This window comes from Panthera uncia, chromosome F2 (assembly GCF_023721935.1).
Source record: "Panthera uncia isolate 11264 chromosome F2, Puncia_PCG_1.0, whole genome shotgun sequence".
Taxonomy (NCBI): domain Eukaryota; kingdom Metazoa; phylum Chordata; class Mammalia; order Carnivora; family Felidae; genus Panthera; species Panthera uncia.
In genome coordinates, this window is record NC_064812.1 from 59,122,241 (window position 1) to 59,137,612 (window position 15,372).

Below are 15,372 nucleotides of genomic sequence, written 5' to 3' on the forward strand. Positions count from 1 at the left end.
TGAGAAGCTTCTTTCTTTTTTTTTTTTTTTTTTTTTTTTTATTTTTTTTAACGTTTTTTTTTTTTTTTTGGGACAGAGAGAGACAGAGCATGAACGGGGGAGGGGCAGAGAGAGAGGGAGACACAGAATCGGAAACAGGCTCCAGGCTCCGAGCCATCAGCCCAGAGCCTGACGCGGGGCTCGAACTCACGGACCGCGAGATCGTGACCTGGCTGAAGTCGGACGCTTAACCGACTGCGCCACCCAGGCGCCCCGAGAAGCTTCTTTCTTATGGGAGAGCTCATCACATGTGATTTGAGTGGGGCGGACTGCCCCCTTCCCCCCATGCTAGGAGAGTCAGCCCAGGCCTAACCAATCAGAGTACTTCACCTCTCTCATCACTGATTTGTTGAGAGATAGAGCTGATGAGAGCTAAGCTGATTGGAGGCCCTCCCAGATATTTGCTGCTAGAACTATCCACTAGGGCTAGTTAGCTGGTAGGATGAGTCTGTAGACTAGTAGCCATTTTGCTCACCACAAAGACTGACAGGAAAAGAGCCCTCCATATCAGCTGAGCCTCTGTTCTGAGGATTTTCTAGTGAATTCATTTGAGATATATTTTACAATTTCCCTAGAAAAAGGCATGACAGATGTCCTATAGTTAATTTAAAATCCTGAAGCATGTCCAAATGAATTATTTTTTTCTTCCCCTTCTACTTCCATTTCTTCTGTATCTACCAGTTCCCATATTTTCTAGTCAAAAAACCTGGCACTTAACTCTTTCCTTGTCCCCTTCATACAACAAATCTTAGTCCTATCTGTTACCCTGCCTAAATATCTCAAGAGCTCTTCCTTTTATTTCTCTACATGCCCTAGTCCAAGCCCACATCCTCCACTTGTCAAACACTTACAATAGCCTCCTTTTATGATTTTTCTTTTCTGCTCTTACCTGACTAAATCTGTTCATTCACCAGAGAAGTCAGGGCAAAACACAAATCTGGTCTTACTACTTCCCATTTGAAAACATCTCACATTTGGCAAATGGTTTCTAAGATAAAGTCCAATCTCTTCATGAACCAACAAAGCCTTCCAAGGCCATGTTTTGCCTGCCTCTTGTCTCCCACCTCCTTCCATCAATTTCAATTGGGCAATATCAAACTTGTCATTCCCTTTCAACACCAATTACATGGTTCCTGCTCCCTCTGCCCAGAATGCCTCTCTTTTACTGTTTTCACCTCTGCAAGGTCCTTAGTTCTTCCAGAAAGTGGTCTTAAGCTCCTAGACAAGGACAAGTGCCCCCCACTTATGATCCCATAATAGCAAGTCGCTTTTTCCATATTCTATCAAAATCCTTTCATCTGTTTTCCTGATTGTAAGCAATGTGAGTATGGGGATTGCTTCTTACTCATTTTTAGATCCCCAGTGCCTGGCATTCAATATATGCTTTTTGGACAAAATTACCACAATTTTTTTTATTTTGTCAAACTGAAAAGTCACAATTAGATATATTTGGGGGCATCAGATATTCTTGGTAAAATGTAAAATCCACATTGCCTATTAAATTTCATAGTTTAAAATGAATCAATTTGGGGGCACCTGGGTGGCTCAGTCGGTTGAGTGGCTGACTTCGGCTCATGTCATGATCTCACGGTCCGTGAGTTCGAGCCCCATGTCAGGCTCTGTGCTGACAGCTCGGAGCCTGGAGCCCGTTTCAGATTCTGTGTCTCCCTCTCTCTCTGCCCCTCCCCTGTTCACGCTCTGTCTCTCTGTCTCAAGAATAAATAAACATTAAAAAAAAATTTAATAAAAAAAATATTAAAAAAAAATAAAATGAATCAATTTGATTAGAGTTATTTTTATTATAAAACTCCATTGATATGGGTCCTTAAGAGAATAGATTTGGAAGGATTTTTTAAAGAATTCAATCTGTAGAGTTAGAGTTCCCAAGGTAGAATTCTGATTCTGCTATGGATAAGCATGTGACTTTGGCAAATTATTACCTAGCCTCTCTAGGCCTGTTTTCTTACCTGTAAAATGAGAATTGTTTTATGTATTTCATAGTGCTGTTTTAAAGATTAAATCATACAAGAAATACAAGTCTCTCTTGCATTGCCTATATGGCACATATAAATATTCAATCCCAAGTAGCTGGCATCATTATTATTAATAAAGGCAGGTCTGGAAGGATGCCACATGTGGGGAAGGACACTGGGTGGGGCTGGGAAAGGCAACATCCCAACCTTGAAACTTTGCTTATGGCAAGCTCAGTTCAAAGCACAGTCTGGTTCAAAGACCAGACTGTTCTATGTTCACAAGGGGTATGAAATTTGGGGATCTTGTCATAGGTATTTCTCAGTCACTGCCACACACACCCCACTTCTTATCTCTAGCCAACATGTCATCTGCCCACTGGAGAGAGAACTTGGGGTAAGTCAGAAGAAAAAGTAGGTATTGCCTGTCAACTGGATGGTGATATGCAGTTCACAAAGCTTCTTCACATTAATGATCTCACCTAGACTCCACCACAAACCACGTGTTGTCATTTTTGTCCCTATTTTACAGATGATGAAACAAGGTCCAGAAAAAGTTTAAATGACCGATTCCAGGTCATGAAACTAAGAAGTAGCTGAGTTAGGATTCAAATGTAGGCCTTATGATTCCTAGTCTAGAGCCTTTTCTGACACATGGTAAACAGAGATCAGACAAAAGGGGGCATAAAAAAGGGATGAGAAAGTTAGGCAGGAGGGAAGGTCACAGAATGAAAAAGAACTATCTGGCAAGGACAAAATCAGTAGGGCTGCCATCCATCCTAAGCAGCAGAGAAAGGATAAATATGTTTTTGGGCAATGATGGCCTTATGAGCAGGTGAAAAGAGGGAGATATGAATTATGATGACACAGTTATGGAATTTTTTACAAGGAAAATCATTTATCTGGAAAGTTTTGAAAAAATAATTGACTCCCCATTTTACAGATGGAAAAGTCCAGACTGAGGAGATACCTACCCAGCCTTCAATCTCATATCATTAATGGGAGACCAGTCCAAAGACCAACCATGACTTACTGGTATGGATATATTAAAATCTTGAGGTGCTTTTATTTTTTAAAAAATAGCTTTATGGGGGAGGGGGAGGGGATGCCTGGCTGGGTCAATTGGAAGAGCCTGCGACTCTTGATCTTTGGGTCATGAGTTTGAGCCCTACGTTGGGTATAGAGATTACTTTAAAACAAACCAATAAAAATAGAAATAAAAAGCTCTTTAGGGTATAATTTGTATACCATAAACTTCACACATAATTGCTCAAAATGTTGAGTAAATTTATACACTTGGGTAACCATCATCACAATCCAGTTTTAGAACACTTCTATCACCCACCCCCCTAAAAAATAAAACACTGAAATACTTCAGTAGTGGTTAGTAAATAACCACTTCCCTCAAACCCCCAATCAATCCTTCAATCCTCTGAATCACCCCAGATCTTCCTATAATCTAATTTCAGATACCTGGTCCACCGGGTAGGGAATATCCAGGCTCCTGCCCCAGCATTGAGCAGCTTCTGTTCTGCAGGGTTGGAACCTTTGCCACACCTGTGCCACATCTGTTGTAAAGTAACTTCAGTATCACCCCTGGGAAGGATGAAGGCAAGCATACAACTCCTCTGGTTCCCAATCTGGAGCTTTTCACACAGGACCCTGCTTTTCAGAAAGATAGGAAAATACACACGTGAACAAAAGAAAGCAAGTGCTATGAAATTATATCTACATAAAGGATAAACTGGTTTTGAAAGGTCAAGAGATTGAGCTGCTATCTATCATGACAGTTACCTCTTCAGTAGAGGTGTTCTTACCTTGAGGTTTATACACCTCTGCTATTGGATGAAGTTCTTCTGAAGGTCAGGTAACTCCCTGAAATACAAAATTTCACAGGTATGCGCATTTTTCTGTGGAGTGGGTCCATGGACAAAAAGGAAAAAAAAATAGGATAACTTGCTAAGAACATGTTTGATAAGAGGTTTAGGGGAGAAGCAAACAAGGAATGTGCTCAAGGAATGTAGACATGGGGAAAAGAATTCTAGCTAGAGGGACAGGTAAAGGGGAGAAAGTGAAGACGAAGTTCTCTTGATTCACAATTTTGTTTACAAACCAAATATGTATGTGAATCAACTATTTTTGACATGTAGAATAAGTCATACATATTAGGTCATACATACAAACCATTTGTTATTTTGCTAATTTTCTTTCTCCTTTATTAATAGATTTCACATGAAATGACTAGTTTGGGTTACACTTTTTTTAAAAGGAAACTTCATTTATTTTTATGTTTTATTTTTGAGAGAGAGCAAGAGTGAGCATGAGCAGGGGAGAGGAGCAGAGGCTCAACATGGAGCCCAACACAGGGCTTGATCCCATGACCCTGTGATCATGACATGAGCTGAAATCAAGAGTCAGACGCTTAACCGCCTGAGCCACCCAGGGTTATGCTTATTTTAAATTATCACTCGGGGACGCCTGGGTGGCTCAGGCAGTTAAGCATCCAACTTTGACTCAGGTCATGATCTCGTGGCTTGTGAGTTTGAGCCCTGTGAGTTCGAGCCCTGTGAGTACGAGCCCCACGTAGGGCTCTGTGCTGACAGCTCAGAGCCTGGAGCCTGCTTCAGATTCTGTCTCCTCCTCTCTCTGCCCCTCCCCTGCTCGTGATCTGTCTCTCTCTGTCTCTCAATAATAAATAAATGTTAAAAAAAATTATCTTAAAGTATCACTCTAAATTGTGAATATGGAATTTTTGCTACTTTATTAAATCCCATCTGTAGCTCAACTGGATTACGCTAGCATTTTAAAATTGTTAACTAAGGCCCCCAGTATGTCTATATAAATTGCAGTGAAGTCAAATTCATTCCTAACATATTTATAAACATGATTTTTTAACTCAAAATAGTACAGCATTCCCATTGCATTTTATCTTAGACTTTTTAAGATAGTATTTTGGATATATCATTTAAATTTTTTATTTTCTCTAGTAGGTATGTGGAATTTGAAATCTGGAAGAAACCTTCAAGATTATGCAGCCAGACTTGCTCATTTTACTGATAAATAAGCCCAAAGAGATTAAGAGCCCTGACCAAGCTCACTAATGACAGAGGTAGGATAAGACTATAAGCATTGGATTCACAGCCTGGTGTCTTTTCCAACATCCAATTAACAAGCTAACGATTACTGAACTACCTACATTTCTTTGATGAGGTCAGGCAGTAGGAGACTATGAACAAACCATCTGTGGAGACACAGACTTAAGTGAAAACTTCTCAATTCTACCTCTTCACACTCCAACAAGCATATTCTCATAGGACTTCTCCTAAGTCTCCAGTTTAGTGCATCACTAGAACTCAAACATTCATAAGTCAGATTATATTATCAATATTGCAGTATTTGCCCAGTGATCACTTTGTAGGTTCTTCAAGTTACTAGACTCTGGTTTCCCATATTTCCTCCCTTTTTCTGCCAGAAAAGTCCAGCTGCTTTTAGTCCTCTGTATCACAGGCTCTGCCTTTGCCTTGGTAGGTAAGACCTCAGGCACATACATAGCTTGTGTATGTCCTCTTTTCTTTTGTCTTCCAGGGAGGTGGAGGTGAGGGTAGTTTGTGAGATGAGGGAGAATCACCTCCTTGAACATGATGGTCATTTGTAATTGATGTGGAAATCAAAAATTATCAAATACGTTTTATGTTTAAATTTCTCCAGTTGTCTTAAAAATATGTTCTTTACAGTTGGTTTGAATCAGGATTCCAACAACGTTAAACATTTGCATTGGTTTAATATGCCTGTTGTATCTTTTATTGCAAATGGTGCCATTAAAAAGGTTCATTAAGGGTATGGGAAATCTTAATTTTATTATCGTTGAACTGTTTTCCAAAGGGATTGTACCCATTTCACTCCTATAGAGTTTATGAGAGCTTCACCTCCTCCTCCACTTTTGGTATTGTCAGATAGTTTGCCTTTTGCCTATCTGATACTAAGTCCCACGCTGTAAAGAAATGATGTGTGAGCCTAGTCTTCAAACACTGTATAATGAAATGTTTTAGATAAAAAGATTTCATGCTCCCTGGAAATACTATACACTTCACCCCATCTGAAAGTCATTGTTTTAGTTCCTGAGTACATCAGGATCTTTCTGTTATATATCAAAGAAAAAATGAAAAAAATAGTAAGCATATACTATTTAATATTTCCCAGGAAAGATATAGTTGGTACTGACTTATCCCTCCCATGAAGATCCTTTTTAACATACATATAACCCAAAGGACCAGATGTTGATTTTACTGTGAGGAGTGTTGTAAGGAATTCTGTAACTCCTTTTCTTATTAGTATGTCATGGCAGGTTGTTGGTTCTGCTGATGTCATAATGCTTTGTTTGTGGGGGTCATCTGATGTCACTTATACTTTACGAAGACTCAGCTTTTTAATAAAATTAACTCTTGGGGTGCCTGGGTGGCTCAGTTGGTTAAGTGCCAACTTCAGTTCAGGTTATGATTCCGGGGTTCCTGGGTTCAAACCCTGCATCGGGCTCTGCGTTGACAGCTCGGAGCCCACTTCAGATCTTCTGTCTCCCTCTCTCTCCCTGCCCCTCCCCTGCTCATGCTCTCTCTCTCAAAAATAAACAAACATTTAAAAAAAAGCTAAATAAAATGAACTTTAGATGGTAAAACCTGACCTTCTGGAGAAATTTTCTGAGATCATAGGGATAAAGATTTCCAGAAGAAAATTTATCTGGAAAAGTTTCCTCTTTTCTTGGGATATATGGGTTTTACTTACAAATGAAATGTTGACAACACAACTGAGCTGACACCAGATATGCTTCTGGATGATTCCTGGTTGCCAAGACCCTCCAAACATTCCTCAAGGACACAGTCATTTTGCACAACAAAGGGAAACCAGCCCATTTCTGGCAATAGGGTGGAATTCTAAGAGGAAAAAGCAAATCAATATAACTTCCTCTCCAGTGATGAAGAATGATTCATTTATATTATTCTATAGAATAATCGGTCTTTTTAAAAGATCTTTTTCCTTTTTGAAAACACTTTAGAGAATTTCTCAGAGAACATAATGATCTATCTTTAGGGAAGAATAACATCCTACATTGCTCTTATATTTAAAATCTTACAGAAATTTGCAAAAAGAGCCCAAGTTAATAAAACGATAGATTTTAAGCTTTCCTTCTGGTAAAGTACAAGCATTCTATTCAATGTATCAGCCACCTAAATCTTTAAAAGAACATGAGGTACAAGCCTTTGGCTTCCATTTTCCTGTTAAAAACCAATGACATCTTCAGTCTTGGGATAGCTTTTAAAACTGTGGCTTCTGATAAATGTTGGCAGAACTGGTGCATTCCCAGAATAAATTCTGAATGCTCAGCTTTCCCTATTCAAAAACATCCCCAGGTCAAATGACTACAAAACTGCCCACCATGAAACAAGCTGAAGAGAAGTCCGGATGTGCTACAAGCTCTAAGTGTAAATTATAAAGTGCACTGGCACATTATGTCTAGGATCAAATCTCTATAAACAAATGTGAATGCCCTAACAACCCTATTACTGATACACGTGAAGTTTAAAACTGAGGGGCTGGGGTAGTGAGGAGACAACAGCACACCAACAAAAGAAAAACTTCCCTTTTCAGGCAAGTTTCAGCTCTATCCTTTACTTTAAAATACCAAAGTGCTGTTTTGCTCTCAATTCTTGTCCCATTGTACAAAGAAATCTGTGTCTCTATCCCCCAAATTAAGAATATGAGAAGCTTTCCAGACCGTAAAGACCAGAAAGCAGCCCCGCAGGTAACTGGCCCCAAGGGTGTGAAAGCGGGCATGGTGGCGAAAAAGCCACGTGAAAGGAAAAAAAATCTGTAAACGCTACACCTGTGGTTAAAAACAAACAAACAAGAACACCCCACGGGACTGGACATCATCAAAATCTCGGGGTATAGAAAGAAAAAAACAACCACCATGGCGAGATCAGAACCAGAGCGGCGTTTCTTAGACGACCAGGTCAGCAGGTGAGCTCGCCGCGCACGCCGGGGAGCTGGATGTGACTGAGTACCGACAGCGCCATTTACCGTGCTCTCGCCTGCCCCTCCCCCACGGAGGCCCAGCGCTCCAGCCAATCCCCTCCCGCCGTCCCCTTCCCATCGGAGGCCCCGCCCCCCGCGCCCAGGATGCTGGGCCCCCGCGGCGTGACGCGAGCACGGCAGCTCCGCCCCCTGCGTCTCTGGCCTCGCCGGCCTTGGGGGGATGGTTCCATCATGGCGTCAATGCAGGTGAGAGGAGTTTGCAGCATCTGGGCGGGCGAGGGAGCCGCCGAGAGAACGCAAGCGTTTTGTCAGGGGCGGCGTCTGGGACTCTGGGGCACCCGGGCGGGCTCGGGAGCGGCCCTGGTAGCCAGTCCTTTCCCAGCCTCAGGACGTTGGGGAGGGGTGAGAGAAGGCGAGAAGAAGGGCGGGGGAGGGGGGTCCTCGGTCGGTCGAAGCGGACACCAGCCGGCCGGGAAGTTGGGGGATAAAGAAGGCTAAGAGGGGGGAAAAGGGCGAAGTTTGGCGTTGGTTCGGCGACAGTGGTCTCGAAATCATCTGTCGTTCACACACACACACTGGCCTGTCCGCCCGCCGCAGGGATGCCTTCTTCGCGGTCCCCGGCCGAGCGGAAACAGCTGCTTTCGCCGTTGTCACTGGGGCAAGGGCGGCCCTGAGAGGGGCTGAGTGTGGGGTAGCTGAGAAGGCGGCTGGCTGCAAAGGCGCCTCGCGGCCTCTGCTCAGGCCTCCCACGCCCAGCTTCCCTGACTATTCGGCCCCTCGGCTCTCCTCTCTTTTGACTCTTAATCCTTTGCCCCGTGTATCTTCCTCTGTTAGCTTTCGCACTCTCAACGAGCATTAGTCCGGCAGCTCACTTTGTAGCTCTCCCCGAAGCTGCCCTTAGTCCATCAACATCATTTGCCGCCTAGTATGCAGTCTCCCCGAGATCTGAGTCACCAGCCCCCTTATACCTCCGGGATAGCTCGCCCTCAAAAATTTTTTTTCTACGGTGCCCCACCCTTGTGATCGCGGTAAGGCTACAGCCCTTTGCCCTTCTTCCCCAGGTCTTCAGTGGAATCTTAGTTTGGTAGGAGGCGTTTATTAACCCGTGTCATAGCTGCCTGAGTTAGCAGTTCATGGTTTTCTGGCTTTCCAACTTAATACATTCTTTTTTTCCCCAAGCCATGGAGTTTGGTGTTTTGTTTTGTTTTCCAGGCAAAGATGGCAACCACAACTGCAGTTTTGTAAAGATTGACTGTGTTATCTATAGCTGCATTTAATTTTACAGATGAAGACTAGCTCTAATGAAAGTATATAGGAAGAGAAGGTAGAACTCTTGTTTGGAGTGTCAGCTGAGTGCTTTTTAGAGTTTTGACATCATCTTAAAGAGACTGACATTTTTCTCAGAAGGATTTAGTGCTTTTGTTTCTAGAAGAATAAGCAAATCTCCCTATCCCCCCCTCTGTTTTTTCTCTCATTTCTAGGCAAGATCACTCTTTCTTCTCTTTTCTGCATCTTCCTCTTTTGTGGACATATTTGCTTCACATTTACTTCTGTGCTTTTTCTTATCTGTTCCCTTTCAACTTATTTTCCGTGGGATATTTTTACTTTTGCTTCTCACTCTGGACTTTCCTTCAGAATAGAAAAATGTATATAACGTTCCTAGTTGAAGGGATGTCACAAAATGGTGCAGGGAAAAAAACAAGAACAATTTGAGGAAACATTATACTTTACACCAACCTCCCCAGAGACGTTAGAGAAGTTTCGTCATTTGAGGCCAAAAAAGGAACTGTGGAACACTAGTTGAACAGTAGATAGGCTATATGACTAATTTAAGATTATTTGTATTAAGATTAAAAGTGTTTGTTTTAAGACTAAAAATTAAGGTTAAATCCACAACACTTGTGAGATTGTATTTGACGGAGAATTCTAGGGATAACTAATTGGTTAGATTTAGACTCCAGGGTTCTGGAAAAGGCAGATTTCAGTTTTTAAAAGAAAAAAGTACAGAACTGAGTCAGTACAGAACTTAATGGTGATAATCTTGGATTTTACATGGCGACTTAAGCAATAGAAAAAAAAAAAATACTTGCCACTGCATTTTTCTGTGTCCCAAGTACTACCTCTGAGTATCTTATTACCCTTTATTCCTTAGTGTCTTCTGATTAGAGGAATGGAAAACTAAGGTTTCCTATTTTAGTTAAAATAAAACCTTTCCTTTTGTGTGTATTTTTGAAATACCTGATAAAAGTTTTCTGGTAGTAACTAGAAAAATAATTTTAATATAGATAAATCAAACTTCTGAAACACATTACTACTTTCAATGTGTTTATTCTGTCTTTGGTGAACAAAATTTTTTCCTGACCATCTTAATAGCAAAAAAAATTTTTTGTAAAGATTTTGTTTTTTTAAGTAATCTCTACACCCAATGTGGGGCTCAAACTTAAAACCCCAAGATCATGAGTCACATGTTCTATGGACTGAACCAGCCAGGTACCCCTTAAATTTAACTCTCCAAAAAACTGGATTACATATAAAACTGCAACCAAGTTATGAAATTTATTTACTTATCAATTATTTTTTAAGGGCCCACTGTGTTGGGTACTGATCAAGGTGCTGGAGATAAAGCAGATAAACCAAAGCAGATCAGGACCTCTGCCTTTGTGGATATAATAGTCTAGCTGAGGGAGACAGATAAGAACTAAATATTTAAGTTAATTGCATAGTATATTAGAAGGAAGGTGTTAGTGCTTTGGAAGGAAGTTAGGAAATGGATATTTTGAGGATTTCAGTTAGGAATCCTCAGCTTAGGAAAAAAGGATACTATACACAAATGCTGCTCTGACCATGTCTTACCTAAAAAGTTTTCAGATTTCTTTATCTTACCCATACCAGGATATTGCTGCTGGAGAGATTATGTAAGCTGTGAGAGGAACTGTGTCTTAAAAACATAAATACTCTACAAATGTAGGATTTGATTACTTGGTAAAATGAAATAAGTCTTTAGGATCAATAACATCAAGTAGACTTTGATTTTCTCATTGGAGAATATTTTGAAGTTGAGGTTTTAACTTCTTTACTGTACCCTATCAGTGCCTCCCAGCCTTTTTCTCAGGTGGTGGCATACCTAGGAAATAATTTTTGAATCAGGTATTAAGGTGAATGAAATAAAACATTGGTGATGAGTATCACATCTGTACAGATCTGTACATCTGGCACCTCTGTAATGCTAGAGGTGCTGTCCTCTATCATATTGATAGAGTTGTTCTTCAGTATACAGTGCAGAATTGTGGTTTTCAAACTTATTTGAGCCTTTGAAATGTTCTTTCTCATTTTTTTTTTCTTTCCAACTGTTTCTTCCTAGAACAAAGTCACAGATTACCAGGATAATGGTTAGATTATGTTTTAAGAAAGCATTCTTAGAGAATGGTGGGTTTCTGGCAATGCTTAACATTGGCAGGAGTTAGAGTAAAGAGATAGATCCACATTTAATTTTGATAGTTCTAGAAATGTTAAATTACTCTTGCAGATTTTGTGCATTTTTTCTCTCTTACCTAATGGGGACTTATTTATTAACTGTTGATTTAGCTAGATGAAGGAGATTAAGATTTAGAAGCAGGTGGATTTTGAATGGGTGCTTCTTTTCAGAGGATTTAGAAAGAATAAATTATTTTGGATTATTCACAACACTGCACTGCTCTTTACTCAAGTATCTGGCCGTAGTAATTGAGAGGTAGAATATGGGCTCTTACTGACATTTTTAGTAGTCACATTGCCTTGATGGACTCCATATAAGTATTTGATGTGAAGGGTTACAGCATAATCAAAGGTTAGAAAATTGACTCATCTTGGATCTTGAGGTTTACTGGGTACTGGGAACTTGGGGAGTATATATACCTAGAATTATAGTATCTGAGAAGGTTGATTGGATAATCTGGCTGGGAACAGGGCTGTCAGGGAGCTTTTAGGAGAAGCCAAGGAAAGGGGGAACAGAATAGAATTGAAGGTATTTTGTGTGAATGATAAATATAACTAGATAGTAGAGTTACTTGAGTAAAGGATAAAAATAAGGTAATCATCTTAACTTTCAAAGCAGTCATTGTGATACTTTCTTTTAGCTGTTAATCAATTACTGCTTAATGAGATGCCTTCTATTTTTATCCTAAAGTGTTTGGGTGTTTTATTTAACTTTTCAGGTCTCTTTTACTCCCATGGGCCATAGATCTCCCGAGAATAGGAAAAATACCTTTCTCTGTCTCAAATGGGTGCATAGTGATTACAGCAAATGTTCATTGCTTGGCAAACCAAAAAGCGTTTCTAACTATAGCAAGTTCTGAAATAGTTTAATTCTATTTTACAGAAATCTTTTTTTTAATTTTTAAAAATGTTTATTTTTGAGAGACAGAGAGACAGAATGAGTGGGGGAGGGGCAGAGAGAATGGGAGACACAGAATCTGAACCAGGCTCCAGGCTCCAGGCTCTGAGCTGTCAGCATTTAACTGACTGAGCCACTCAGGCACCCCTGAGAATTTTTTTAAGCAATTCTGTAATAGTAAGGTTGAGGCCCTATAAAGGAATAATTTAAAATTCATATTTATATATATGTATTCCCCCAAAAGTTGGCTTATTTTGTTAGTTTATCTTTGCCATAATTTTTATGTTTTGCAAAGTGTACTTAACGTTCTTTCTGGATTCTTATTCCAACCTTGTAAAATGAAAATCAGATAATCCTGTTTCATTTCAGTAGAGACGGAGAGTAATCACTTATTTGGAACGTGACTTACCCCAAATTATGTAGCCACTGTGTGGTGAAGCTGTGATTAGATCTGTTAATGCTATGAAGTTGTAGGTTATTGATATGTTAACAAGTTTGGCATTATAGAGAAATCATTGGGACAATTACTCAACTTTATAGTCAAGAAGTAAACATTTGCTAGAATATTTTATACCTTCTATAGCTGAGGATAATATTCCCCATATTTTATAATATAAAGTTAATGCATCACATTTTAAAAAGAATTTTTTTATGCATGTACTTGTGTGCTGAGTAAAACTATGGCAAGTCTTTACTGTTCAAAGATAGTTTTTTAAAAAAAACATGTTTATTTTTGGTTGAGCACAAGTGGGGTAGGAACAGAGAGAGGGAGATAGAGGACCCGAAGTGAGCTCTGTGCTGACACGCTGACAAGCAGTGAGCCCAATGTAGGGCTCAAACTCCGGAACCGTGAGATCATGACCTGAGCTGAAGTCGGGCGCTCAACCGACTGAACCACCCGGGTGTCCCAAGAGTCTTTATTAATCAAGGAGAATTTTTTAAAAATTTATTTTCATTTTTATTATTCTTTTTTGAGAGAGAAACACAGCATGAGCAGGGGAGAGGCAGAGGGAGAAGGAGACACAGAATCCGAAGCAGGCTCCAGGCTCTGAGCTGTCAGCACAGAGCTGGACACGGGCTCGAACCCATGAGCTGTGAGATCATGACCTGAGCTGAAGTTGGACGCTTAACCAACTGAGCCAACTAGGCACCCCAAGGAGAATTTTTTTTTTTTTAATTTTTCTTTTAATTTTTTTTTTAACTTTTTATTTATTTTTGAGACAGAGAGAGACAGAGCATGAACGGGGGAGGGTCAGAGAGAGGGAAACACGGAATCCGAAACAGGCTCCAGGCTCTGAGCTGTCAGCACAGAGCCCGATGCGGGGCTCGAACTCACGGACCGCGAGATCATGACCCAAGCCGAAGTCGGCCGTTTACCCGACTGAGCCACCCAGGCGCCCCAAGGAGAATTTTAAAAGTAGGGGTGATCTGGCATCTTTCTGCAAATATAGTTCTGCATAGTATTTATCTAAATCAAACATTTGTTATGTGAATTTTATTTCTTTGTGTCATTGCTGTCTGCTTTAATTTTACCTACACAATACTTGTTCCTGTTTGTCAGGTATTTTTAATAATTCTTCATTTGATAGCCTTTATTTGTGAATGCAGGTTTTGGGTCACCAACAAATGGTGCGTGCCTTTGAGTTATTTTGTTCTGATAAAAACTAACTTCAAAAAAAAAAAAAAACTAATTTCATTCAGTAGGTCTTACAAAACTTTATTAGAAAAAAATATAGGATCTGGAATCAGAAGACCTGGATTTAGGTTCTGTTTCACTGCTTAATGTCTGTGTTGCACAGAAATCAGTGTGTCAAGTTAGTGGTTAAGACAAAAGCAGATTGATAGAGGTAAACATGTATGAAACTGCTTTTTTTCTCCTGTAGTATTCTTCATATTGGTACATGACAACTTTATTCATCCATTTGTTTTACCAGAAACCTTGGTTTCGTCCTATCCCATAGTCAAAACAACATCAAATTCTATCCAGCTCTACCTTCAGAATATATCCAGAATCCAACTGTTTGTCCTGTCTTCTGAATTACTTCCTGATGGAAATCCTTGTCATCCCTCATCTGGATTATATCAACAATTTCATAACTGATTTCCCTGCTTCTGCCCTTGTTCTCTTACTGTCTTTTCTCAGCCCATTATTTAGATTCTTTCAAAACAAAAGTCATATGTCATTGCACTCGCATCCCTGCTGTGGTTTCCCCGTTTTACTCAGAATGTACAGTTGACCCTCCAACAATGTAAGGGTTAGTGGTGCTGACCCCTGTGCAGTCCAAATCCATACATAACTGTTGACTCTCCAAAAACTTTACTAATAGCTTACTGTTAACTGGAAGCCTTACTGATAACATAGTTGATTAGCCTGCATTTTGAATGTTATGTGCATTATATACTGTATTCTTAAAGTAAGCTAGAGAAAAAAAGGAAAACCATAAGGAAGAGAAAATGCACTTATATTACTTTACTGTATTTATAAAAAAAAAAATCATATGTAAGTGGACCTGTGCAGTTCAAACCCATGTTCAAGGGATTACACCTGTAATCCAGAGTCCCTGTTAGGGCATAGAATGCCTTATTATCTATCTTTTTCCCCTCCCTGCTCACTTACCTACAGACTCCTTTCTATTTCTTTTTTTTTTAAATTTTTTTAAACATTTATTTATTTTTGAGACAGAGAGAGACAGAGCACGAATGGGGGAGGGGCAGAGAGAGAGGGAGACACAGAATCCAAAGCAGGCTTCAGGCTCTGAGCTGTCAGCACAGAGCCCGACGCGGGGCTCAAACCCACGAACCATGAGATCATGACCTGAGCCAAAGTTGGATGCTTAACCGACTGAGCCATCCAGGCACCCCCAGATACTCACTTTTTAAAAAAATTGTCTGATTCTTGCTCCTGTGTTGGCTATCAATGGGAAAAAGCAGATTTCCTATATGATCCTGTGTCAAATGAGA

General features: G+C 40.2%; 1 protein-coding gene and 1 long non-coding RNA gene across 3 annotated transcripts in view; one reads left to right on the top strand and one right to left on the bottom strand.

Annotated features, from left to right (window-relative positions):
• Positions 1-8,090, bottom strand: part of LOC125924612 (uncharacterized) — a 54,641-nt gene extending 46,551 nt beyond the window's left edge. The window contains exons 1-4 of the long non-coding RNA XR_007458484.1: positions 7,974-8,090; positions 6,789-6,937; positions 3,827-3,884; positions 3,483-3,671 (exon numbers count right to left, since the gene is read on the bottom strand). This is a non-coding gene — a long non-coding RNA (uncharacterized LOC125924612). The remainder of the gene's footprint in view (positions 1-3,482; positions 3,672-3,826; positions 3,885-6,788; positions 6,938-7,973) is intronic.
• Positions 8,091-8,183: 93 nt separating this feature from the next.
• Positions 8,184-15,372, top strand: part of UBE2W (ubiquitin conjugating enzyme E2 W) — a 90,641-nt gene continuing 83,452 nt past the window's right edge. For both annotated transcript variants that reach the window (XM_049633248.1, XM_049633250.1), the window contains exon 1: positions 8,184-8,285. In XM_049633248.1, coding sequence (XP_049489205.1) covers positions 8,184-8,285 — 102 coding nt within the window. The remainder of the gene's footprint in view (positions 8,286-15,372) is intronic.